Below are 25,609 nucleotides of genomic sequence, written 5' to 3' on the forward strand. Positions count from 1 at the left end.
GGAGACTGTCCCAGTGGGGGGGAAGCCTGGGTTTTTCTGTGGCCTGGGAGGGGGGCGTGTCGCGGGCTGGGGTCCTACCATCTAGGTTCTGAGTCAGGGTTCTGGGTGATGGGGTCTCTGACCGCCGGAATGCCTGGGTTCACAGACAGCTCAGTACATATTTCTTGTCCTAATGACTCCCCTCCCTGTTCTACTTAATTAAAACCAGGAGCGGGTGGGGGGGTGGGGGGGATAATTAGGGAGGTCTCCAGTCGCTGCTTAATGAGCCAGTAATTAACCAGCCAGGGAGGGGAGCTGGCTTCTGGCCAAACTGGGAGAAGGAGACAGCCTCTGACCTCACCTTTTCACCCCCCACCCGGGCCCCTCAAACACCAGTCTTCAGTCCAGAAGGGAATTACATTTATTCACACAACCAAAACATCAGACTCAGAGCAGCAGCGGGGAGAGAGGGTGGGCAGGGCTAATGGTCCATTCACAGCCTGTAGGCCCCTCAGTCCTTGGGCTGGAGGGTGATAGCGGTGGGGGTGGGAGAACAAGCTTAATCTCTCTTTCCCAGGCCCATCCACCCTCCCTTTCTTCTTGCTGGGAAGGAGGGCAGCGCCGTCTCTCCGGTCACAAGGTTTGCCTTGGGAGGTGGAAGCCTGAGCTCTCAAACCCTGCCTAGTAGCTCCACCACTGGGGTGTCCCCACAGCTCTCGCCACATGAGAAGAGGGGGTGGGTTTTCCTTGGCCGGGATCTTCTCACTGCCTCAAGCTTCCTTGTGCTTGGGGAAGAGTTAAATGACCATCCTACCTTGCCTTTCTCCTGTTCCCAGGGTTTGAGAACTTTCACCCCCTCCAGTTCTGAGGGAAGGTGGATGAGACGGATGAATATTGAGGGCCTTTCAGTCTCTGGTGCCCCTGCCAAGCAGGGTCGAGGGCATGCAGTGGGCTGACCAGGTTTGTGCCCCGGGAGTGTGAAGGGGGCTGTTGGGGTCCACAGTCTCAGCAGGTGTGGGTGGGTGGCCGGGACCTTTGTTCCTCCATTCGACCTCCACCCTGAACCCTCAGCAGCAACTCCAGGAGCTCCTGCCCCCCTGGGGGGAGGGGAGGCTCTGACCGCTGGGCTTCCATCCGCTGACACTGGAGGAGTGGGGGGGGGGGGGCCTTAAGAGGTGCCAAGGCTGTGCTGGGCATATAGGACACCTGTGCTGGGGATGGTTTGGGGGGAGCTAGGGACTTGGCGATAAGGCAGATGCCTGGGGAGAAGGAAGATGGGACCCGAAAGTGAACAGAGGCCAAGGATCCAGGAGGCTTGGGTCTTGCCTCCTGGGGGTGTCTCACCTGGTGACTGAGGATGGTGCTGTAGAGCTGTTCTCTGTCCTCAAGTGGCCGGGGCAGAGCCTGGGCTGAGGTTGGAGTTTTCAGGGGGGCGTGGAAGGTGGCCCTCTGCTCCTCTAGGCGGCGGGACTGGGCCTCAGCCACCAGGTCCAGAAGGTGTTCCGTCTGCAGGGAGAGCAGGGAGGCCGAGCGGGGCCCCATGGCTAGGGAGAGGAGAGGGAGGGCTGAGAGACCAGAGGGGTCGGCAGATGGGCTGGGGGCACAGCGTGAGGTGCTTAGGGACTCGGGATCAGAGCTGAGGGGGTATGATAGGGAGTCAGGAGGAGGCAGGGGGAGAGCCCAGGTTGGAGTGAGTCTTGGTAATGGGGTCAGGGAGAATGTGGGCACCAGGGCTGGGAGGCTCCCTGGGAGGCTGGAGGTACCTGTGTGCCGGGTCCCTGAAGGAGGAGGGGACGGAGGAGCAGATCGCCAGGGCCGACTGGTGGTGCTCAGAGGGGGCCAGCCCTGCTCATCTTGGGGGGAGTCCTGATGCTGAGAGATGTCCGTTCCAGTCAAGCAGGGTTGGGTGGAAGGGGTGGGGTGGGCAGGGGGCTAGGCTGGCGGCCCATTTCCTCTCTTTGGGTCTCCATTCCTGTTCCTTCTGTCCCAGGTCCTCTCACCTCCCTTCTCCCCCAGTGTCAGCCTCCCCCACACAGGGCCCAGCTCACCTGCTCACCATCTTCTTCTTCCTGGAGTCTCTCAGCCTCCATCCCCTGGAGGGGAGAAACTGATGGGGGAGGGGTGGCTGGGATTTGGGAGGCGGGCTGGGACCCTGGATTCCAGAGAGGAGTGGGGGCTGGAAGGGGTGGGGGTGAGCTGGGGATTGGATGCCTGGGTTATGAACAGGCAGCTGGGTTCCTGGTCAGCACCCCCCATGGGCCCCGCCCATCCCTGTCAACTTCCTCCAGTTCTCCTTTCCCACTCAAACAGCTTGCTCGACCTCTCTTTCCTCAGGGGAGCACTGAGTCCAGGGAAAGCGCCTCCAGCTACAGGAGTGGAGTGGGGATTTATAGTGGGGGAAGGACTTCTGGTCTCATCCCCAAAGACTCAGAACCCCTCCTCCCCAACTCCTAGCTCTGTCCCTCTACCAGTACCTCCCCTTCAGCTCTTTCTGTCAACACTGTCAACACAGGAACTAGCTATACAGGAAGTGGTTTCACTCCTCAGAAACCCCCCTCCCCCAACACACACCAGGTCCTACCCTCCTCTAGGATTAGGTCCTCCCCATGCATTTCTTGGACCTAATGGGACCAGGAGTGGCACAGTCCCACTGGGAAGTAGAGGATTTAGACCCAGGAATGTCGGGCCCTCAAGCCCGTAACACGCCAGCACTGAATACAACACACGGTAAGTATTCAATAAATACCCCTGCCCTCAAGGTGCTTACAGTCACTTCAGGAGACAAGATGTGCACCAAATAGAGAATGAGAGAGAGTTCACTCTGGCAGCTCACAGTTTAGTGCAGACAAGGGAAGGGGCAGGGCAAACTTTGTTCTGGTCATGAATAAAAATGGAAAGGAGAGATCACTACCCTTGCTTGGCCTTGGTCAATGCTGGTCAGGCTAGGTGGCATGAGACAGGAGCAGACAGATATTTGGGGTCTCTAAATGGCAACCTGCCATGATAGGAGACTTAAGTTGAGTGACTTAAAACATGAGATGTGGGGATATCTGGTTCTGCCAGATACTACTCTGCAATTGTAGGTATATAACCTATCTGTGTCTGTTATGAGAAATATGGGGTTTTCATGGCCCCTACCTTATAGAGTTGATGTGGAGATTAAATTTGATGAAGCTTGGCACATACTGAGTGCTCAGTAAGGGGTATTATTATTAGTTTTCAAAATGCCTTATATCTCCATGTATCTGGCTCATCACCATTAAAGACGTGTAGCCACATTGCTGAAAGGTGAGTAAAGTTTCTTTAAGGTGCTATCTCCCTCTCCCTCTATTTAACCTGAGGTCTTAGGTGGCCATCACTAAACGTAAAGGACGAAGGGCATGGTCTAGCATGTGTATGGGTTCTCACTGGTATACTAAAGCTTCTTGCTTTCAGTGAATACCCTAAATTAACACGGGACTCCCAAATCTACTTATTCTTGCTCTTTAACTGTACCCAAAGCTCTCATCCAAATGTTGAGCTAAGGGCACAAAATTCGGAAAATACTATACAGTCACTCCTGCATTTTTCCCACTCCACTCCCCAACCCCTCCAAAAAGAAAAAAAGTAACACTTTAAGTCAGCTTTAATGTGAGGTGGCAATTTGGGGCTCTTATAGTGGTGGCAAGAAGAGTGGTGCTTCATCCCTGCAGTGGAGTTCCTTTTTTACAAGGAGTCATCAGCTAGAATGGCCCTTGCCCCCGCCCCACTCCGTCCCCCGCGCCTACATAGTTCCTGGCACACAGTAGGTGCTCGATAAATATTTGTCAGTCGTTTGTGGGCAGTGGGAATAAGGAGTGAACCTATACGAGAGAACATCACACACCATACATCTTTCTGTTGCAGAAAGTTGGCTCCAGTTTAACCATACTCCCTCTCCACTTTACCCTCCTGTAGCTCCTCACCCTTATTTTCTGGGAGAGGGTTTCAGTCCACGTCACTCAGTACCTTAAATCCTCTTTCCAGACTGTGGCGTCTCCACGTGGAAGACGATTCCTTTTGCGGGGGGCGGGGCACCACACACTCATTGTGGGAGGGAATCTAAACTCATGACCTCACATTTGGAGTTCGAGGATCTCAAAATCTAGACCCTCCCCCCCCGCCCGACTGCCTGCCATTTAATGGGTGCTCATTTTTAGGATGCATTGCCCCTGTTCCCATATAACCTTATACTTTTGGCCCTCGCCTCCCGGATTTAACGGCATTACTTGGTAGTTTGGGAGACCCCGGGCAGCTTGAGCGGATCTCGGCTCTGGGCTGGGAATAAACGCGGAGGCGGGATCGACGTGCTGGGGGAGGAGCCGCAGGCTCCTAGAGCCACCCAATCACAGGGCCAGCCATTCACCGAGGCCCCACTCCCGTGCCGGGCGGCGACCCCGGAACTTTCCCGCACTATCGCAGGGCTGGGCCGAGGGCCGCGCATGCCTGCAGAAAATCTGCGGCCGCGGTGGGGCGGGCCTCCTCCTCTTCCTCCTCCCGATAGGCTCCGGCAATGCGAATAGGCCTCGCGCCCCCGCGCGGCGATGTCAACGTGCAAAGTCCGGGCTTGCGGACAAGCTCCGCCTCCTCGCGGGATAGCTCCCGCTGACAGAGTCCGCGGCCGCGGCGGAGCTCCGCCCGGACGGTGGGGAGCGCTCCCCGACGCTGTCCGCGTGCGGGGAAAGGCGCCGTCTCCACGGCCGGGCGTGGCTTTGTGACGCGTGTCTTGTGGCCCCGCCCCCTCCAGCAGCGTCAGTAGGTCCCAGTGGTTACGCTGGCGTGCGATGTCCCCAGGCGCCAGCCCGGCCTGGTCTCGCAGCCCTCGGGCTGCGCCCACCTCCAGAAGCAGCTGAGCAACCTCCACTGCTCCTTCCCGAGCGGCCAAGAACAGCGGCGTCTGCTCCTGAGCGGGAGGAAACAGCCGGGGGCGAGGTCAGGGAAGGCCACGCCCACAGGATCGCCCCCCCCCCCCACGGTTCCACCCACGTCATCGCCGGCCCCGCCCCTTCAGGTTTTGTGGGGTTCCCGCGCTTTCCAGGGATCCCCCGACCGCTTTTTTCCTTTGGTGGGGGCCCCGTTGCCGGGTCTAACCCTGCTGTCCTGAGCGTCTTTATCTGCTCCAGCCTGGAGAAGGGAGCGGGAGGCCCGGGCATTGTTCACGGCGGCCGCCCAGTGTAGCGCAGTTTTTCCTGGGGGACGACGTGGGAGATTGTTACCCTGGGACTGGTGGCCTGACGCCTGGGTTCCGGTTTTCCACGGATTCTAGCCTTGGGGAAAGGGCTTTTCGGGCCCGCCTGCTCCCTCAAAGGCGGGAAGCGTTGTCTTGGTGACCGCCGACCGGCAGGAAGCGTTGCCCCTGGTGACGTCACCGGCGTACGGGCGGGACAATGGGGCATTGTTCTTGGGTCGGTCGGACCGGGAGAACATCTCCCCTCCTTCCTACATCGTCCCTCCCCTGTCCCACAGACTCACTTCTCTCATTCCAGTTCCCTTTGGTCTGGGGTGGTGTGTGTGTGTGTTGCTCAGGATGGTGGTTGGAAACTTATCTCCTCCATGGTGCCACCATACTGCAGGGTGGGAAGGGATACTCCAGCCTCGAATGTGTCCCTCGGCTGCCCCTTTTGACCTTCACCTCGTACTCCATCTGCTCAACTCTAAGCACAGCACCACCCTCCTCAGATGATACCATACCCCATTTGTCTCTGGCCCCGACGTCTGCTCGGGCTGCAATCAGTTCTTCAACCAGGTCCTCTACTGCCAGCTTGGCAGCCAGCATCAGTGCTGTAGTTCCATCCTCTGTGCGTGCATCCACTGCAGTCTGTCTGCTCCGGAGCAGGAGCTGGGAGGCCAGAGAGGGCACTGGGGTACTCTGAACTGCTGCTTCAGGTCCTGCACACTTTTAACCTCCTCCCAATCCATATCCAGCCATCTGTCCTTGTTTCCCTTTCTCTCAGGTCCCCAAACTTACATCAGCTTCCTTTGTGCCAAACCCTAAGTACATGCTTTTGCCCAGCTTTACTTGCAAGCTTTCCTGCTTTTCCCATCAACGACCCCAGTATGCACTGACCTGGCAGACCTCCCGAGCATCAGCGGCCACAGCAGCATGAAGAGGGGTGCGCCCTGCGCGGTCTGGTTGGTTGGGGTTGGCTCCAGCCTCAAGGAGCCGGCGGGCAGCAGTTGTCTGGGAGAATCGGGCAGCCAGGTGCAGGGGAGTCTCCCCAGTGCCCACAGTGTGAGCCTGGGGACTGGCTCCTCCACCCAACAGAGGTTCCCATGGCTCCAGGCCTCCCAGCCATGCCTCTTGAAAGGTCCTGTACTCCACTCCCCCACAGCAGACTGCTGACATAAGGGGTGTCACCCCATCTATGGGTGAGATACGTGAAGAATGTGAGACATGAGAAACATGTAAAAAGCCAATCAAAAGAACATAACTGGGGGTGGGGGAGAAAATGGCAGATCAGAAAGGGAGAATTACAGCCCAAGCATCAGGAAACCCAGCTCTGGCTCTTGATTTTGTATGGCTTTAGTCTGGTGACTTTTACTTTTCTCTTTGGTTTCAATATCGACCTCCTCAGATCCATACCATACCCCATTTGTCATTTCCTCATCTGTAAAAGGAGTCAGTGGGCCTCAGTTTCTAGGGCAGTGGTTCTCAATCTTGAGCCTAGATCAGACTTACCCTGGAGGACTTGTTAAACTAGATTGCTGGGCTCAATATCTCAAAACCCTGAATCAGTAGCCCCAGGGTTGAGCAGGAGAAGTTGCATTTCTAATATGTTCTTCTGATGCTGGTTTTGATGTTCCAGAGACTACACTTTGAGAACTGTTCTAAGTGTGTTGGTACTGTTCTAAGGTACCAACTCTAACATTAGTTCCTCCAGTTTTGATATTAAAGTACTTTCTGATTCTAAAAAGGGTCAAAGGAGGTTTTCATTTTCTCGGCTTGGGTTAGCTCACATACCAGGTCCTCGGGTGTCCACATCAGTGGCCTCCATCTCAGACTCCTGGGGGGGAGTCAGCATGGCTGTCTGGGGGAGCTCCCCACAGTCTCCACTCGGAGGCCAGAGCTGACACTTGGAGTGTACGGTCACTTTTTCAGCCTTGGGGATGAGAGCAAGGATCAGTGAAGGCTAGGTGACTCATTGCTCCATCCCTTCCAACACCTCAGGACCATTCCTGGTCCAGTGCTTTCACCTGGCCCACCTCTTCTCCCTCCTCAGGGCCTGAGCACATCATGATTCCGTCTTCATCAATTTCTGCCTCTGGCTTCAGAGCCCTGAAGGAGGGCGGGTGGGTAGGTGTTACATGGGGTTATAACGTTATAACTTCAGGGCCCCAACATTTCCAACAGCTTTCCCAATCCCCCTTCCCCTATCTTTGACTTCTGCAGTAGCATCTCTATGGCTTCTGATCATAAATCTCTCCATAGGAAAGAATCATCCCCCTGAGTCCCCGTTCTTCCTCACTCTCACTTGAGGCCGATGCTGTCCTCGCCCAGGGGAGGCCGGCGTCGCCGGTGAGATGGCTGAGACCGGGGCCGCTGAGTGAAACCAGGGGGCAGCCAGAGGGCTCCGTGCTCTCGGCGTCGCCGTCGGATGAGCTGGAGGACGAGAAGAGCCCCGAGGGCCAGGAGAAGCATGCCGGCCACCGGAGAGCACAGCACAGGCCAGGGAAGCTGGTTGGCATGGGGTTCTGGTGGGAGACACACAGGTACAAAGAGAGACCACACCTGGTGAGGCCTGTTACCACTGTGAGACCTTTGGGCAAGTACAGCGACCTTTCTTGCTTCCCATTTCTCATCTGTAAAATGGGGATAATAACCATGGGGTTGTTGGGAGAATTAAAGACTTAATAACTGAAGCATTTAGAGTAAGGCCTGGTGCGTAGGAAGCACAATTTTAAGGGATGGTTATTTTTTTTAGGTGCTACGAACTATTTGATAGATAATTAGATCTGCTGTCTAGTAGAGGAGATAAACCAGAATCCAAAGTGGAGATTAGGAAATTGAGGGAGACTGCCAAGCAAATGGGCCATGAAGAGATCCAGTTAGAGAAAGAGGGGTCAATGGATGTAAGTCCCAACAAAGATGGAGTCCCAGCTATCATTCAACCTCCATTGCCTATTGCAGGCATGAGAGCTGACCTGAGAGCAAAGAACAAAGAACAAAGGTCAAGGGCAATGGCAGGTTACCTACCAGTTCCTGCACGAGGGTGGGCAGCCAGCAGGGGTCCAGGCAACAAGGGCTCCAGGGCCCCCACCGCGGCCATGGCAGCGAGGAAGCGGAGCAGGAGCCCAGGGTCCCAGGGACATCGTGATGCAGGGTGGTCAGATCCACAGCGGGACAAATCCACGCCCATCACCACCACAAAGCTGTCGGGGAGGCAACTCAGAGACCCTTGTATCCATCCTTTGCTCCCTACCCTCCCTCAGCACATTAAAAACCAGCATTCGGCCCTCATCTCTGCCCAGCCTTCTTACCCAGATCCAAGGGAGTCTGTTTCCTTGCCCGGGGGCTGTGATTGAGACGCTACCCTCTCCTGATGAGAGGGGTCCCGGGTTGCTCCCAGCTCCTCTTCGGCCCGGGCTCCAGGATAAGGGTATACCATGTCCTTGCCATCACTGTCCTTCCTCACCCAGAGTCCCACCCTCAGAGTCAGGGACAGCACGCGGGCCAGGGCAAGCAGCTGCTGATCCAGGGCTGGGGGGCTTAGCACCACCAGGAGAGCCAGGGAGGGCCCCCACTCAGAGTCCCCAGCTTCGGGTCTGCAGTCACCCCCATCCCAGCCACATTCTGCGGTGTTGCAGCCTTTTTCACAGTGCCCGTTGTGGAAGTGATCGTGACAGTATTGATCATAGGCCGGGCTGTGGGGTGAAGAGAGGGGGACTCAGGATGCCCGAAGAAACCCAAGACTCCCCTTTTCACTTCAAAGAGGATTCTTGACCTTCCATCTTCCCTGGGTCTGTGGTTGCTAAGTGGAAGCAGCTCTGAAGCAGTGGGCTTAGTTGGACCCTGGATGGGCGTCCAGGCTCCTTAATGTCTACTAACATTCCCATAATTGTCTTCTCTCCCTCCTCTCTCCCATTTCCTGGAGAGTCCAGGCCCTTTTCCCTCAGGGGTGCTGGTTGCTAGGGGAGATATGCCATGGCAACAGGACCTAGGCAGGGATGCTTGAGTCCTGAGCTTCTACAGCTCTTGGAGAAGAGCCCAGAGGCTATGTGCTCTTTCTTGGTCCCTGCATTAAATAATTATGCCCACTCCTCATTCCTCTGGGTTGGAGTCCAAGTCTTCCACCCCTACTTAGCAATGGTTATTAGGATGGAGTAGCCTGGTTTCAGGGCTTGTGGGGTCTGAGGTTGTGGTCACACTGTAACTTGTGGGCCTCTATGACCTTCCTCCCATCCTCTCCCCTGCCCCGTCAGGATTATAGGCTTACATGCAGGCTGGAGGGGTCTCACAGTCGTAGCCATCAAACAGACACTCTTCAGAATCACACTGAGGGTGGCACTGCCCATCCCGGAAGAGAAGCCAGCACCGGGAGTAGGAGGGGCAGCCCTTCCAGGGGTCTGGGACCCCCAAGGAGCAGTCCCCCCCATCCCAGTTTCCTCCTGGACCGCTGCAGCCAGCATCGCAGGCCCCATCTCCACCTCTGCCCTCACATCCCCTTGCTCCAGGCCTCTGACACCGGGGTCCTGGAGAGCTGGGAGGGCAGGAGCATCGAAAGCCTGGGTCCCCCAACCCAGGGGTCTCTGAGCAGCTGCCATTGTAGAGACATGGGGAAGGAGGGCCACAGCCTTCAAGAGCTGGAGGGGTCAGGCAGTCAGGGTCTCCGTAGCCATTCAGGCAGGCACAGCGGGGTAGGAGGCCGGGCTTGAGGGATGGCAGACACAGGCCGCCATGGTGGCAGTGATGGATGCCGCAGGAGGGCACTCTGTCGCTGCAGGTGAGGCCTTCAAAACCCTGTGGAGGGAAGGAGAGATGCTGGGAAAGGACCCTGTGTTATTCCCCTGCCTCAAGCAAACTTTGGGTTAAGACAGTTTAGAGGATCCTCAATTCTTATATCTGGAAGAGGCCTCGGAGAGTATTGAGTTCATTTTACAGGTGTTGGAACTATGTCTCGTGGTCATTTCACACAATGACATCTACACAATGGTGAAAGTGCATGAAGCACAGGTGTGTGCAATAGTCTGGATGAATTGCAGCATCACAATGCAAGTCCTGGAAGCTTACAAAAAGTTTGTAATGGTTAATAACGTTGAAAATGAACTAATGTTCTAAGAAATGATCATGGTGATGCATATACAACTATGTGATGATATTGTGAGTCATGGATTATACACCAAGAATGGAATGCTCATATATTAAGAATGTTCATGTTTGTGTTTGTATGTTGCTTTGTTTTGCCAATAAAAATATATTTAAAAAATAAACTAGTATTATATTGTCTTAATCTTTAATTAATCACTCACACACACACAGAGAAACCTTTCTCTTCTTCCTCTGGAGGGTGAACAGGATAGAGGAGGAACACAGAAGTATGTATAAATTATTGTTAATATCATCATTCTTGGGTTAGTTGGTTGTTACAGTGTTAAAATAATAAAATAAAAGGCCATGCACAAGCCAATCATGTCATTGTATTGTTAACAAAGGATTTAGATTAATCCAAGTCTGTGCATCTGAGGTCCATTAAATACACACACACAGAGTTGAAAAAAATTTATCCAAAGTTACCCAGCTTGACCTTGGACAGCTCTTGACTTTTCCTTAGAAAATACCCATAATTTCTGAGAATCTGATTTGTGCTAGCACCTTATCCTGCCTTTCCCCTTAACTGCTTCGAGAACCATCCAGCACTCTGAACTTGAGATAGCTTTCTCCAATAATATCTACTTTAAAGCTCCCCTAATTTCCCCTCCAGTATTATAATCCAGACATCCTTGCATTGCACCAGTGTTAGAGGCAACAGAGAAAGGAGCTTTGGAGATACTCACCTTGGGGCAGTGGCAGGTAAAACCTGGGGGTGGTCCTGCTGTGGCCTCACAGGACCCTCCATGGGAACAGGGTTGGCTCTGGCAGGGGTCTATCTCCACCTCACACCACTGGCCTGCAGGATGGAGTGGTGGGGTGAGAAGACCTCACACACTGCTTCAGTCACTGTCTACCTCCCAACTCATTTCTGGGAGTTGGTACAGCACTAGATTGACAAGCAAAGTGATCTTGGGGTGTCTTCTATGTGATGGGCGATGGAGGCATGAGGATGGACAAAATGATTAGGCTTGTGGGTAAGGACTGTTAGCTGTGTCCCAGAGATGCCTCTAACTCTTCAACCCCGTCCTGGGCCTCACCTGTGTGTCCAGGAAGACACTGGCAATAGAAGGCATTGGCTAGAGGGTGGCAGGCTGCAGTGCCTGTGGGGTGGCAGGGTCGGTCCAGACACTCATCCACATCCCCCTCACAGCGCAGCCCCACAAATCCCGGAGGGCAGGAGCAGTGGAAGCCTCCAGGTATGGGGGTGCAGGTCCCACGGTTATGACAGGGTTGAGAATGACAAGCATCCAGTTCCTTTGAGCAGTTCTGTCCACTGTACCCTGGGGCACACTGCAGGCAAAGAGGGTCAGAGGGTTCAATTCCTGGCCCATACACTCAAAAAAAACAACAAAAAGATCAGACAGAGAAACAGTGGACAAGCCCAGCTCAGCATTACAGGAGAAACACACACACACACACACACACACACACACACACGTATAGTCTGCCCAGGCCTTCACCTTCCAGCTCAGCTGCATCACTCAGCTCACCATCCATCATTAGCATGTGTTTAACCTTTTTATCTCAACTTCTTATAATACACAATTGTTCCATAACAGACCACTTAATCCTTCCCTGGTAGCAGACACCATCTCTATAATACATTACCACTCAACATAACTCCATTTTGGTAAAATCACCCTCTTCAGCCTACGCATCCACCAGGCTCTCTCACACTTTATTATTTAATTTAAAAGCATTTAATGAATGGCTATTTTGTGCCAGGGACCATTTTTAGTACTAGAGACAAAGAAAATGCGAACACATTACTGCTTCCATGAAGCACTTAGGCAACCAGAAGAGAGAAACAGCTAACATTTGTTGTATGATTTATTGCATGGTTTCATATAACCCCCTAACAACACTTTCCATGATTATCTCATTTGATCCTCACTTTATAGATAAGGAAACTGAGGCACTGAAAGAATAAGTGACTTGCACCAGTCGTATCCCCCATTTGCCATTGTGGAGAAGACACCCCAAGATCACTTTGCTTGTGAATCTGGTGCTGGAACCAACTCCCAGAAATGAGTTGGGGAGGAAGATAGCTAGTATGTGGCAGAGCTGAGATTCAGTGTAGGTCTCCAATGCTCTTGACCATTTTCTGATTGCTTCATACCATTCTGGGATAAGGGTCACTGAAGAGGTCTGTACCATGTGCTGAGTTCTCAAGAGGAAGGAGTGCATGCAAGATTGGCAGAGTCAACTCTTTCACTAACTCAACTCAGCAGGTGAACTCACTGTCTTCCCCACTACGTGGGACATGACTCCCAGGGGTATAAATATCCCTGGCAATGTGGAACATGACTCCTGGGTATGAGCCTAGCTCTGGCATGGTGGAATTGAGAAACCTTCTTGACCAAAAGGGGGAAGAGAGAAATGAGACAAAATAAAGTTTCTAGCTGAGAGATTTCAAACAGAGTTGACAGGTTGTCCTGGAGGTTATTCTTTTGCATTACATTGATATCCCTTTTTGGTTTATGGTATATTGTAGTGGTTAGTGGGAAGTATCTGAAACTGTTGAACTGTGTTCCAGTAGCCTTGATTCTTGAAGAACATTGTATAACTATATAGCTTTTACAATGAGACCGTGTGATTGTGAAAACCTTGTGTGTGATGCTTCCTTTATCCAGGGGGTGGACAGATGAGTAAAAAGATAAGGACAAAAAATTAATTGGGGGGGGATAATAAAATTGGGTAGATTGCAACATTAGTGGTCAATGAGAAGGAGAGGTGAGGAGTATGGGATATAAGGGTTTTTTCTTTTATCTTTTTACTTCTTTTTTCTGGGGTGATGCACATATTCTAAAAATGATCATGGTGATGAATACACAACTATGTGATGATATTGCGAGCCATTGACTATATACTTTGGATGTACTGTATGTTACATGAAGATATCTCAATTAAAAAAAAAAAAAAGAATGAGAGCTAGGAAGACTCCAGAAAGCAAGGCCATTGGGTTAAGCTAGAGGAAAAGGAACCCATAAAGGGAACTGAGGAGAGCCCAGAGTGCTGGGAGAATCAGGAGAGGGTGGTGTCTAGGAGACCTGCAGGAGGGCATTTCATGAAAGAGGGAGTAAGGCTGGGTGAGGAGTACGTGGGGCTTACTACTGATTACTACACTACTTTTGTGTATGTCTGAAAAGGTTCAGAACAAAAAGTTGAAAAATAAAACTCAAAAGTTAAAGAAAATGGATGGGATGTAAGGGGATGTGCTTTGTATTCTCTATCAACAGCTGTGGTTCAGAGCATGGGAATCTCACTGCCTGGACTTGAATCCCAGCTCGGCCTCTCCTGGCTCAGCGACTTGAACCACCAAGCTGGGGCATTAACCCAGTCTGGAGAGAAGCGAGGGACGTTTTCCTGAGGAAGTGGGTGGAAGTGGGAAGAGATGAGGTAGGCAGGGCTGGGTCATGTGGGGCCTTGGGCTTTATTCTGAAAGAGGTGGGCAGCTATTGAAGGGTTTTCAGCAGAGGGGTGGCATCCAGTTTGACGTTTTGATAGAGCACCCCGGTAGCAGCATAAAGGCTGGATCTATAGGCGGACAAGTGTGGAGGCAGGGACAATACCTGGGAATTGATGCAGGTGTCCAGGTGGAATGCAACAAATGCCTGGTTTAAGCAATGGGATTAAAGGTGCAGGGGAAGGGATGGATTTGAGATATGTTTAGGAGGTAGAATTAACAAGAATTGGTAGTTGGTTAGAAAGGGAGGAGAAATCGAAACCTTGCGGCCCCTATGACTATTTTCTCCCCAATCCAGCCCACCCCTCTCCTCTCCTCTCACCTCTAGGCTCTCTCACCTGGCAGAGATACCCACTGGGCTGGGTTATGCAGGTGGCCCCGTGCTGGCAGGGTCTGGATTCACATGGATTCACTCTGTCCTGGCATAAGCTGCCTTGGAATCCAGGAAGGCAGTGGCAGAAATAGGAGGGACCACTGTCGATGCAGAGGCCCCCGTTCTGGCACAGGGAAGAGACCTCTGTGCCTGGAAAGAGAGACAAATAGGGAAAGAAACTTAAGAGAGGAGGAAAGAAGCTCAGGGGCTAGAGACACTGAGCAGAGAAGCCTTTAACTTGGGGCCACTCACATTCTTGGGGTGCCTGAAGAGTTAGTAACTCCTGACACTGAAGAGGTTAAAACATCAAGTTTACCCTCCTACCTTTTCTGCCAGAATATGGGGGAGATGCCTCTTTGTAAGCTTATTAGCGTTATAAGTGACTCTGCTCTTGGCTTAAAACAGGTCTTAAGCAACAAAGAGCTCGACTTGAGGGAAACTGCAAATGGGGGCATGTGGCTGAACTAGTGGCTTAAGTCTGTTCTTGAGTTTTGCAGAGTTGATGTTCTCTCACTGTGATTCCCATGAATTATCCCTAATCCTAAAACAATCTCTTTCCTGAGCTCTTCTCCTATCAAACCTCATTTGCCTAAGGGGGCTATTTATTTACAAAAGGGTTGTACAACATCAAATAGAATGGAGGGCACTGGAACATGTTGAGTGAAGTTGGGTAAAATGTGGTCCACTCTGGCTGAGTTATGATGATATGGTCCAAGGTAGAATTGTTCCACATTGTTATAACCTACACCTCCCCTCAATCCTTCCCTCCCCTGCTGCCCCCGTCTCCAGAGTTGTGTTAACCTGGAGTCTTATTGACTTGGCTGGATTGTGTTGCTTGAGTTGTGTTCAATGTGTTGAGTTGAGTTGAGAAGTGTTAGGCTACACTGGATGTTGAGCTGTAGAACCAATGATTGTGGTTGGTCTGTGTTGCTTTGAGTCTCAGTTGTTTTTTCTTGGCCAAAGGTTGAGTGTGGATGTCCTTAGGAAAAGGGTAGAGGTGGAGGTATCACCTCAAGGTATTGGTTTCTCCTCCCTCTCCTTTACCCCACACATTCAACCAACTACCAAGTCTTGTTCATTCTACCTCCTAAATATATCTCACATCTGTCCCTTCCCTTGTAACTTTCATCCCACTGCTTAGTCCAGTGGGGCTTAGTCTTTGTCTGTTCCCCAAGTGGACCTTGGGTTAGTACCTTGGCTCTGAGCAGCCTTCTGGCAGGAGGACAGTGGCAGGTCACAGAAGGGCCCGGTCCATCCCTGGAGGCATAGGCACTGGAAAGAGGGCCCATTCTGGAGGCAGCGGGAATTGTGTGGACAGGGTTTCTGGGCACATAAGTCCACCAGGACCTGCAGGTTGGCAAGGAGCATGAGGGGGACACAACATCAGGCTCCTCGGCCCGCAGAAGGCCCTCTGCCGACTCCAATGCCTCCAAATCTCTTACATCTAAAACTCTCTCCAAATGACCTGGGATTAGCTGAACCTCCCTGCAATATCCTTATCCCAGAACAGCCTCTAGGGATTAGATATCCTTTCAGTCCTTCCTTCTTCTCTACTCCATTCAAATCTCAAGCTAGATCCTAACTCCTAGACTTCCATATCTCCCTCCCCGGCTGCCCTGCTGCCACCGTTTAGTTTCTGAGTCCCTCTCACTGGCGCTAGGCTACTTCCCTCCTCAGCACAGCTGGCTCAGTGCCCCTCACCTGGCAGCTGCCTCCTGTGTAGCCAGCGGGGCAGAGGCAGCGGGGACCCTGAGGGCCATCTTGACAGGTTGCCCTGTTCCTGCAGGGGCTGGACAAGAGACAGAGACAGAGACACAGTAGGAGGAAGTTCTGGGAAACCAGGGGGAAGGAACTGGGCAATAGGGTGGGGAGGTGGGAAACCAGTGGGAAGGTAGAATGAAATCCTCAGGGATGTGGCCTGGGAGGCAGCCTGGAGCTCAGAGGGAGATGGAGAGAAGGAATGGGAAACCTGAGGGGTTTCCTTCCTCTCTCTCGAGGCCTTTGAGCCCCGCTCACCTGTCTGCACAGCTGGGACGGATCCTTTCTTCACAGCGTGGGCCCTGGAAGCCTGCTGCACAGAGGCAGGAGGAGGTGCCAGGCCTGTTCACACAGGTACCCCCGTTGAGGCACGGGGCTGGAGAGAGGAGGCTGTGAGGGGTTGTAACCCAGTGCCTGTGACCTCAGTCACTCCCCACCTTATCCCCCACTGCCCATCGAAACAACAGCTCACTGCTATCTAGCTGTTTAAATATGGTGCAAACCCACACTTCCAGGCCCCTCCATCCCCACTGTGACCCAGCCCCAGGACAATGGAGGGCACGCACAGGAGGCACAGTGGTCAGCACTGGTCTGGCAGCGGGGCCCGGTGTGGCTTGGGAGGCAGGTGCAAGAGTAACCGCCAGGGCTGGGGCTGCAGGAGCCACCATTGAGACAGGGGCCTGAGTGACAGGCTGTCACCTCCTCTCCGCAGGTGGGTCCTGAGGGAGATGGGCAGGGTCTGAGAAAGGGGCTCCTCCTCCTCTCCTCTCTTCTCTCCCCCCACCCGCCTCCTCATTCCTTTCCCTCCCTTTCACCATCCCCTTTCCTATCATTCTCTCCCCATCCAACCTCATTTCTTCCCTCACCGTCTTCCAGACACCACCCGGGTCCCCTGCGGCCCATGCCTAGTTCTCCTTGGTGGTGACGGAGACCCAGAGCCCTTGGACATGAGTCTCCACTGGGCTTGACCCTGCTGTAGGAGACCAGCCCAGGTGTGCATGGTTAGGGGAGGGCCTCACCTGTATAGCCCGGGGGGCAGGTGCAGTTGTAGCCAGAGGGCCAGGGGTGGCAGGTTCCCCCATGGGCGCAGGGCATGGAGGTGCAGCCCCCCAGCTCTGCCTCACACTCTGACCCTGTCCAGCCCACGTCACACACACATGAGGATCTGGTCACAAAGAGAAAGGAGAGAGTTTTTTCCTTTGCTTAGTGCATCCTCTTCCCCCTCCACTGGCCAGACTCCTATGACCTCCTCCTTTATTTGGCCCCGAGACTCTGGCCTTTGTCTTCAGTGGCTTTCCTCTCGATGCCCCCTCCCTCCCTATTTATCTCTAACTGGTTCACTGTCTTTCGGAATGAAAGCTTCATGATGAGAACAGGCGCTTTGTTTCTCTTGTTCTCTGCTGTTCCCTAGTGCCTTAAACAGCAACTGCACATGGTAGATGCTCAAGAAGTATTTGTCTGATGAATGATACATTGGCCCTGGGATTTAATGCTCTTCTTTCTGCCCTGACTCCCTGGCCCTCTGTTTCCCCCCGTTATGTATGATCTCTCCCCTCTTTGGTTAACACTCACCCTCACATTTGCTGCGACCTAAGACCTATTTATCACCTTCGTGTTCACCAATGGTCATTTCCCACAGATCAGCTCCTCCCTGGCTTTTTCCTCCTGTCCCATCTAGGGAGGACCTGGAGGAGGGGACACATGGGAGGGCCTGGAAGACATTACCTCTGGCAGTGTCCATGTTGGCAGGTGCAATTGTCCTCAGCAGGGACGCAGCCAGTGCTCCCATCGGGGCAGAGGCAGTGAACCTTGTCCTCCTGATCCTGGCACCCTTGCTTGGGCTGGCACAGGTTGGGAGTACACAGGGGGACCTCACAGAGCTGGCCTGCGTGGGTAGAGATGGGTCAGAGAGAAAAGTGAGTCCCTCCATGTCCACGGTGGGGCCAAAGGCAGCTTCTTCTGTGTGATTTGTTCACTTCCCCATGGACTTGTCATTCAATGGCTATTGCCTTCAGGATACTCCCAGAATGCTGCCTAAATCCCTCAGAATAAGGCACAGGGCCCTGCGTGACATGGTCTTCCTATAACTGCTGCATTTTCCATCTTTGTCCCATTGTTCCCTAAGCTACGGACCATTTATAGTTCCTTAAATAGGTATGTTTTCTTCCCTCCAGGATTTTGTCCATTTGGTTATCTCCAGCTAAAACATACTGTCTGGCATTCTGTCTTGACAAACTCCTACTCATCCTTTAAGACTCAGTGCAGCCATCACCTCTTCCATGAAGCCTTCCTATCTGTAGTCTGGGTTAGCCAGCACCAATCACATCTTCATTTCCTATCCCAACCCTCAAACATTTACCAATGGCCCCACTCTCACCCTTGTGCCCCAAATATCCTTCCAATCATTCCCAACACTTCAGCTGACCTGTGAGGCCAGATGGGCAGAGGCAAGAGAAGGCTCCTGGGAGGTCAAGGCAGCTGGCACCGATGGGGCAAGGGCTGCTCAGACACTCGTCCACCTCTGTCTGACAACGTGGGCCTTCAAAACCTAGAGCACACCAGGAGAGTCAGAGACTTGCACGAACATCTGCCTCTGGCCCCTTTCCCCCCTCCAATGTCTGAGCCTCAGTTTACCTGGGAGACACTCGCAATGGAAGGCTCCGGGCTGGTCCTGGCACTGCCCACCATTGGCACAGGGAGAGCTTCCACAGTCGTTGATGTCCTCCTCACAGCGGGTGCCTGTGAATCCTGGGACACGGATGTGCGGCAGGGAGTGGGTGGGGAGAGAAGGCCAGAGGTCAGTGAAGGACACTTGGTGAAGCCCTTCCCCTTGCCAGGAAAGTTAACCTGGAAGGCTTCCCAGAGAAGACAGCCGGGGCAGGCTGAGATGGGGGTGATGGAGGGTGACGTAGAAAAGGTGAAGCTCAGACATCTGCGACTTTGGGAAAGTCACTGGACCTGTCTAGGCCTCAGTTTCCTGCTCTGTAAAAGGGGAGCAATAATGGAAACCACTTCAGGGTACTCAGGATTGCACGAGATAATGTCTGACAATTCCTTAGCCAGCTCAGTGGCCTAGAATAGATACCCAACAAATCCTAGTTATCAAAGCAAGTGGTCAGGGGGCTGAGCAGTGAAGCCAGAGAAGGGCGTGGGCCAGCTTTCCCTGTGTCTACGGCAGTCAACGTCAAGACCAGCTGGAACCCCTAACATGCTGGGTGAGAGTACAGAGGGCTCTGAAGGAGAACTGGAAAGGACAGATATTGGGTGCTTTGGCAGACACTTAGATGAGGGTGGGCGAGTAAACGAGGGAAGATTTGGGGGATTTAATAGAGGAGAGTTTGGGGAGTAGAAAAGGGGGTGGTGAACTGGGGGACTCTCACTTCACTCCCAGGCTAGACAGAGATTCGAGAGGCCTAGGGTGATGGCTGGGCCTGAACTCCAGAGGGTGGCCGGAGGGGAAGTGGCACCCACCCGGCGGGCAGACGCACAGGAAGCCGTCCAGCAGGTCTTGACAGCCAGCGTGGTTCAGGCAAGGGCCTGAGGCACACTCGTCGGTCTCCACCTCACAGAGCTGTCCTTCCAAGCCTGAGGGAACAGGGGTGTGGGGAGGGCTGCTGCGCTGGCCCTGTCTTGCTGCTCCCCACTTCTACCCAGGAGACCTGGATCGAGGCAACCGTGCCTCTGCCTTGCTGTGTGGCCCCCTCAGGTAGCCCTACCCCTGCTGTGGGCCTGAGGTGATCCCTGAGAACCTGTTGCTCTGCTGAGGGTGGCTCTGCCTCCTTCTGGCCTGAAAGCTGGGGACCTGTGGGAGGGCTGCTGGGAAGTGCCCTTGGGGGCCATTCTCGTGTGACACAGGGCAGACTGATCAGCTGGAGGACCTTGGAGTACAAATGCCACGAGTGGACGAGTGGGTGTTTGCATGGAGGTGATTCATCCTATTGCTCTACTTGGGCAGTCCTCAGGGTCCTCCAGAAGCGAGTATTTGAAAGGCATTTGGGAAGATGTGTCACTCCCACTTTGTTCTGTGCTTTGGGGCAGGACCTGGTTTCTATCTCACACTGAACTGAGGCTGGGTTAACCTCTGCCTCTTTCTTCTTGCCTGGGGAGCTGCCTCTGAATCTCATTGTTAGCCACAATTTCATACCCTTGGGCAACTGAGCAGTTGTCTCATGCCTTTCTGTGATTGGCTGTGAGTGGCCGGCTGCTGCTCGGCTTAGAAATGTGATGTTGTGTCTAACAGTTAAAGCTCTCAATGTCCCAGTTTGAATTCCAGACCTGCCACTTAGGACCCTGGGCAAGTTATTTAGCCTCTCCGTGCCTCTGTTTCCTCATTTATAAAATAGGCATCATAACAATGCTGAGCTCATAGTGTTACTGTAACGATTAGATGAGATAACGCATGGAAGTACTCAGGCAGTACCTGGCACAAAGTAAGTTTATCTTTTATTCAGTTCCCCGATGTTGAGTTTGCCACTCTCTCCCTTGGGAGGCTCTCCACTTAAGGCTGCCTGGGAAGTGGGTGCAGCCTCATAGCAATCCTTTCCTTTTGCCCCAAATTCAAGCACCCAGGCCTTTTGGCCTGTGTTTGTTATCGATCTCTATAAGGGAGTTTCTGTGATTAAGAGGAGTGATCTGGGGGTCACAAGCAGAGGCTGCAGCACAGAAAATTTATTAATTGCTTTTCTGCTCTTTGTCCATGGGCCTCTGTGTACAGTGGACCATTTTGTGCACTTTACGACGACAAAAGGAATGGAAAGGTCACTCCCTCTGGAACTGAGCAGTGCACAGCCTTACTTACTGCCTGTGCCAACCCTTCTCTTACGGGCCATGGGTATTCCAGAGTTCTCACCCAGGGCTGAAGGATAAGAAGAGAAGCAGCCTTCGGATCAACTGGCCTAAGACTGTCCTGGCTCTGGAGAGCTGATGCCCAGTGGATTTAGGATTGCTCCCTTGTCTCCCCCACCCAGGCAGAACTGGTACCTGGTGGGCAGAGGCAGTGGAAGGTGGCGAGTAGGTCCAGGCAGGTGCTGCCTGGGTGGCAGGGCTGGGACAGGCACTCATTGTGATCAGCTTCGCAGCGGGAGCCCGTGTAGCCAGCCGGGCAGAGACAGTTGAAGGAGCCAGGGGTGTTGAGGCAGGAGCCACCGTGTTCACAGGGGCTGGGGCCTTGCTGGGCTGGGAGGAGAGAAGAGCAGGAGGCCTGCAGGGGCTGAGGGTGGGGAAGGGCAGGGAGGCCGGATGGCCTGGGAGGGCGCGGGGGAGCTGGGTTTGGCAGATGGGACCAGGGAGGGGAAGGGCTTGTGCTTTAAGATGGGTAAGGACAAAAGGGACAAGTCGGTGGGGCCTGGAGGAACTGAGCATTGGTGAGAGGACAATGGAGGGAGGAGATGGCAAATCTGGAAACATACAGGAAAAAGAGCTTTTCTTTTTTTTAATTTGAAAAGCAATTTGTCCTTTTGTATCTATGTTGCAGAGGTGAGTCTGGGGGCTCAGGGAGAATGATGTGTGGGTGCCTCACCCATCTGACACTCGTCCAGGTCCTGGTGGCAGGTGGGCCCAGAGTAGCCTGGCTGACACAGGCAGAGCGTGGAGCCCGTGAGGGGGTTGGTGCTGCACTGGGCTTCCCCGTGGCACGGCTGGCTCAAGCACATGTCCTCTAGGTGGCACAGGAGACCTGGAGGGGCAGGAGGGGGTGGGCTGCTCAGAGGCCACTAGCAGCTCCCAGCTGCCTGCCTGGTGCCTTGTTCACCCTTCATCTCTACCTCCCACCTCCGTGGTACCCTCTGCTGCTCCCACACCTGTGCGGCCAGGCGGGCAGAGGCAAGAGAAGGAGCCCACGCGGTCAATACAGGTGGACCCCGGGGCGCAGGTGGCGGCGGCGCAGTCGTCCAGGTTCTCCTCGCAGCCGGCGCTTCCCCAGCCGCTCACGCACACGCAGTGAAAGCCACCAGCTGAGTTCTGGCAAGTACCCCCGTTTCTGCAGCGAGGGGGACCCTGGGCCTCACATTCATCCACGTCTTCAGAGCAATCCCAGCCTGTGAGGGTTGGGGAGGGGACAAAGGACAGAGCCGGGAGCTGGTGAGGAGGGGGAGGGCAGGCGCTGGCCGTCAGGGCTTCTAGAGCCATGGACTTGGCTTAAACAACTCACCTGTCCAGGTCTCTGGGCAAAGGCAGGTGTAGGTACCCAGCCCATCCTGGCAGGTACCCCCGTTCTGGCATTGATGCCCGACGCAGTCATCTGGATTCACATCACAGTCTGGGCCTGTGACACCTGATAGGGCCAGGGGATCAGGTGGGGAGGGGGACCCAAAGAAGCCCTCCCTCCTTGCCCACAGAGAGGGGCTGTGGGAAAGTCCCTGGGAGGACGCACCTGGGGGGCAGAGGCAGAGGTGGAAGGTGGCATCGCCCTCTGGCACCAGCTGGCAGGTGCCTCCGTTGGGACAGCCCCTGGGAGGGCAGGGTCCTGCCCGGAGCTCGCAGTTCGGGCCCTTCCGTCCAGCGGGGCAGAGGCACTGGAAGGAGCCCAGGGTGTTATGGCAGGAGGTGCCCTTGGGGCAGGGCGCGGGGTCCAGGAAACACTCGTTGACGTCGTGTTGGCAGGCGTGGCCCTCGAAGCCAGGCGGGCAGTGGCACTGGATCTGGGGGTAGGTGGCCAGACACACCCCTCCATTGACACAGGGGTTGGCGGCGCAGAAGTCTAGCAGTTGGCACCAGTCCCCTGAGGGAGGAGGCAGAGGGGCTGTTTCCAACATTGCACAAATTCCAGCTCGTTTGAGATAACCCAGGTCTCTCATCCTGCCTTAGCTCTGCTCTCACTTTCATATTTCCTGACCTTTTACTACCATACCCTCCTTGCCCTATTCCATCAACCCTTGCCCAAGTGTCGCCGTGCTCCGGGAGAGTTAAATCTGGAGTGACCCTATTTTCCAAACGGAAGAAAAGACGTGTGTCTGACACACTGTGTCTGCCCCGGGCTCCTGCCTGTTTCTTGCTCCACACCCTATCAGCACTTACCTGTCCATCCAGGCCTGCAGTAGCACTGTGGGTGCCCTGAGGGCTGGAGGTGGCAGCTGCCCCTTTGGTTACAGAAGGAGGAAGGACAGGGGTCCCCGAGCCAGGCCTGGCACCTCTTGCCAGTGAAGCCGTGGGGGCAGGTGCAGATGAAGCTGGGGGCTGAGGGCGAGGAAGGGTGAGGGGAGCCTGCAAGGCGGGGAAGCACAGCTTGGCAGCTTCCTCCATTCTGGCACAGCTGGGCATCCTGGCAGGGGTCAGGAAACTGGCATGTGTCACCCAGGAAGCCAGGGGCGCACCTGGGCAAGGAAGGAGAGAAGGAAAACTCACCTTCTCTCCCACCTCCCTCCTTTTGACTTCATTTGTCTCCCTTCACCTCTCCCCTTTCTCCTTTCGTTCACCTCCCCACCTCCCCCTCCCCTCCCACTCCCACGAGGCCCACTCACTGGCAGACCCCTTGCCCCTGAGACAGGCTCAGGCAGGTGCCTCCGTGGGCGCAGGGTTCTGGGAGACTCCCGCATAGCAGCCCTAGGGAGGGGGTGAGAGGAAGAGACCTGAGCTCAGGAGCCCTGTGCTTCCACACTCCCTCCTTCCCGAAGCTACCAAGAGACCTGCCCCACCCACGGGCTTGCAAAACCACCATCCCCTCTGTTCCTGGGCCCACATGGTCGCTAGATGGTCCCCATGCTCCCAGCTCTCTGGATCCCAGGCCTCTCAGTTCCTAATCTCCACCCCCGTTTCCTGTTTATTCCCTGGTCTCCCAAGTCCAGCTTCAGACTCCATCTCTCGGAAGCAAGACAACAGGGATTGGGGTGGGGGTGGGGGCAGAGGGGACTGCTAGGAGGTGAATGGCTGAAGCATTGAAGGGATTTCCTCCCGGAAAGGCCCAGCATGGAGCCGTCCGGGGGGTGGGGACAGCTGGACCAGGAAAGGGACTTGCTGGGCCCTTTACCTTCCCATGCCCTCATCTCCTGTTTCCCTCTCACCTCCTCCCCTAGCAGGTGGTCAAGTCTGCCCACTGGTCTCTTTCTAAGTGTTGCTGTGAGAGCCCCTGTGCCTCCCAGCTGCAGGGGGGTGGGTTCTCCCTGGGGAGTGGGCCCCTCCCACCCATACCCCAGCAGCCCCTGGCATCAGGCCCAAAGCCTTGGTCCACGCAGCTCCAGCTGCAGAGTTGTTTCTCCCTAAAGGCTGTTTCCATTTGGGGGGTGAGACTCTGCTCCATCCAGTGTCTCCTCAAACTTGGGGTTCAGTCTTCTTCCCGACCCTGCATCCCTGGGAGACATCCTCTTAGGAGAGATGAGATGAGCCTCCCATCTGTCCCGCCCCCGTGCCTCACCTCTGGTCATGACAACAGAGGAACCCAGCAGCGGTAGAAGCAGCAGCAGCAGCAGCAGCAGCAGTGGCAGTAGTGAAGGGGGCTGCATTCCAGAGCCCCTGCCCCAGAACCCCTCTCCCTCCTCAGGCAGGGACCTTCAGAGCCCTCATGAGGCAGGAGCCACCTCCTGTTCCCGCCGGCCCTTCTTGTTCCTCCTCGGCTTGTGCAAGCCTCACGTCTGAGCTGTTTCCTGAGTCACACAATGTCCTGGACACCCTAGTAGTGTAGGGGGTGGGAGGGGGGGTGGAGGAACCTAGTGGGGTGAGGGAGGGGCCTTCTGTCTCTGATAACCCCTGGGGAGGTGGGGGGAAGTAAGACAGTGTGGCTGGAGGGCAGGTGATAGGAGGGGAGGACTGTGCTCCAGGGAGCTCCCAGGGCAGCCCCGACCTTCTGTTTGTGAAGTGGTCTCTCCTTTCGAGAGATGGGGAGTGGCAGGGAGGCCACCCATGCCCCAGGAAGGGCTGGACCTGGAAACAGAGGTGTGGGGTGGTGGGAAATCTCTCTCTTCCTCTTCCCAGAAGAGGATGATTATTTTGTGAGGTCAGTGCAGATGTTTCTTAGAGAATCTGTAACTTGCCATAATTTGAAAGCATTCAGCCTTGACAGACGGAACCCAGGGGACATGTGGGCCTTAACTGAGCCCTTGTCTGGAGATTTAGTTATCTGCATTTGGCTATTGGGCTATGCTGGGCTGATTTAGGGGAAAATCTTGGTCTTCCTTGGGAGGGGAACCTACAGACTTGCCATTATCAGTGTTAAATGAACACAGTCAATTCTTCACTTTGCAGTCTGCAAAGAAACCGACCAACGAAATGTGGCGCGAAAACCAGGAACGAGGCCACAGGCCTTCAGGAATGTTCTGCGAAGTTAGAACAGGCTGAGACTAAGGATCCGCAGTTTTGGGAAGCAGGTTTTATTAGCTCGTGCGAGCAAGGGCCCAGCTAAGTCACCTCAAAAGTCTGAGCCCCGAACAAAAGGCAACCTTGGCTTTTATAGACTTTTTGACATGTTAAAGACAAGGTACACAATTGGCTGATTTAAGTTGAGAATGGCCCAGAGCTGAACCGTTGAGGGGCCCCTACCTCAGGAATGTCTTCTTCTGCCTACCTGCATCTTTACCAGTTTCTGAAGGCTAGGGGAGGGGGTTTTTATACCAGGAAATGAACCTTATCTTATCTCACTTGCCTGCAAGGAGAGGGGGTTTGGGGATTTTCCACCGAGAGCACAGCTAAACCAGAAAGAGGGCAAGGCCTGCCTGCTACAAAACAAAACCTCGAAATTTATAGCAGGGCGGGCTGTGGTGGCTCGGCAGGCAGAGGT

General features: G+C 54.2%; 2 protein-coding genes and 1 long non-coding RNA gene across 9 annotated transcripts; 1 reads left to right on the forward strand and 2 right to left on the reverse strand.

The window, feature by feature from the left end:
* Positions 1-298: 298 nt before the first annotated feature.
* Positions 299-4,434, reverse strand: GPSM3 (G protein signaling modulator 3). Of its 6 annotated transcripts, none has more exons than XM_077161418.1 (5): positions 3,967-4,434; positions 2,028-2,072; positions 1,743-1,851; positions 1,324-1,523; positions 299-1,122 (listed from the first exon to the last, which is right to left on the reverse strand). In XM_077161418.1, exons 2-5 carry the CDS (start codon positions 2,067-2,069, stop codon positions 985-987), a joined length of 489 nt encoding a protein of 162 aa, XP_077017533.1. In that variant the 5' UTR covers positions 2,070-2,072; positions 3,967-4,434; the 3' UTR covers positions 299-984. The 6 variants fall into 6 exon arrangements, with proteins under 6 accessions (XP_077017533.1, XP_077017530.1, XP_077017531.1 ...); XM_077161415.1 differs by having other exon boundaries at positions 2,028-2,086; XM_077161416.1 differs by having other exon boundaries at positions 3,924-4,434.
* NOTCH4 (notch receptor 4) lies at positions 2,028-24,516 on the reverse strand. Its single transcript, XM_077161397.1, has 31 exons — positions 24,251-24,516; positions 23,361-23,442; positions 22,918-23,213; positions 22,274-22,621; positions 22,052-22,174; positions 21,702-21,938; positions 21,422-21,577; positions 20,884-21,078; positions 19,375-19,488; positions 18,538-18,651; positions 18,329-18,451; positions 17,629-17,788; positions 16,923-17,068; positions 16,470-16,622; positions 16,162-16,279; positions 15,847-15,934; positions 15,339-15,492; positions 14,111-14,295; positions 11,344-11,596; positions 10,990-11,102; positions 9,432-9,955; positions 8,476-8,859; positions 8,192-8,367; positions 7,470-7,689; positions 7,192-7,273; positions 6,959-7,097; positions 6,065-6,360; positions 5,689-5,836; positions 5,089-5,186; positions 4,444-4,900; positions 2,028-2,072 (listed from the first exon to the last, which is right to left on the reverse strand). Exons 1-31 carry the CDS (start codon positions 24,336-24,338, stop codon positions 2,059-2,061), a joined length of 5,784 nt encoding a protein of 1,927 aa, XP_077017512.1. The 5' UTR covers positions 24,339-24,516; the 3' UTR covers positions 2,028-2,058.
* Positions 4,652-10,677, forward strand: LOC143684446 (uncharacterized). 2 transcript variants are annotated; one of them, XR_013176032.1, is made up of 3 exons: positions 4,668-5,008; positions 7,427-7,760; positions 7,920-10,677. It is a non-coding gene; the product is annotated as an uncharacterized LOC143684446 (long non-coding RNA). The 2 variants fall into 2 exon arrangements; XR_013176033.1 differs by lacking the exon at positions 7,920-10,677 and having other exon boundaries at positions 4,652-5,008; positions 7,427-7,857.
* Positions 24,517-25,609: the final 1,093 nt, after the last annotated feature.

This window comes from Tamandua tetradactyla, chromosome 5, assembly GCF_023851605.1.
Source record: "Tamandua tetradactyla isolate mTamTet1 chromosome 5, mTamTet1.pri, whole genome shotgun sequence".
Classification (NCBI taxonomy): Eukaryota; Metazoa; Chordata; class Mammalia; order Pilosa; family Myrmecophagidae; genus Tamandua; species Tamandua tetradactyla.

Coding starts and splice junctions, on each gene's coding strand:
- GPSM3 (XM_077161418.1), bottom strand. CDS start 2,069: ATGGAGGCTGAGAGACTCCAGGAAGAAGAAGATGGTGAGCAG. Junction 1,852..2,027: donor AAGAAGAAGATGGTGAGCAG/GTGAGCTGGGCC, acceptor GACATCTCTCAG/CATCAGGACTCCCCCCAAGA. Junction 1,524..1,742: donor TTCAGGGACCCGGCACACAG/GTACCTCCAGCC, acceptor TCCTCTCCCTAG/CCATGGGGCCCCGCTCGGCC.
- NOTCH4 (XM_077161397.1), bottom strand. CDS start 24,338: ATGCAGCCCCCTTCACTACTGCCACTGCTGCTGCTGCTGCTGCTGCTG. Junction 21,079..21,421: donor CCTGGACGAGTGTCAGATGG/GTGAGGCACCCA, acceptor CTCTCCTCCCAG/CCCAGCAAGGCCCCAGCCCC. Junction 5,837..6,064: donor ATGCTCGGGAGGTCTGCCAG/GTCAGTGCATAC, acceptor CTGGCCTCCCAG/CTCCTGCTCCGGAGCAGACA.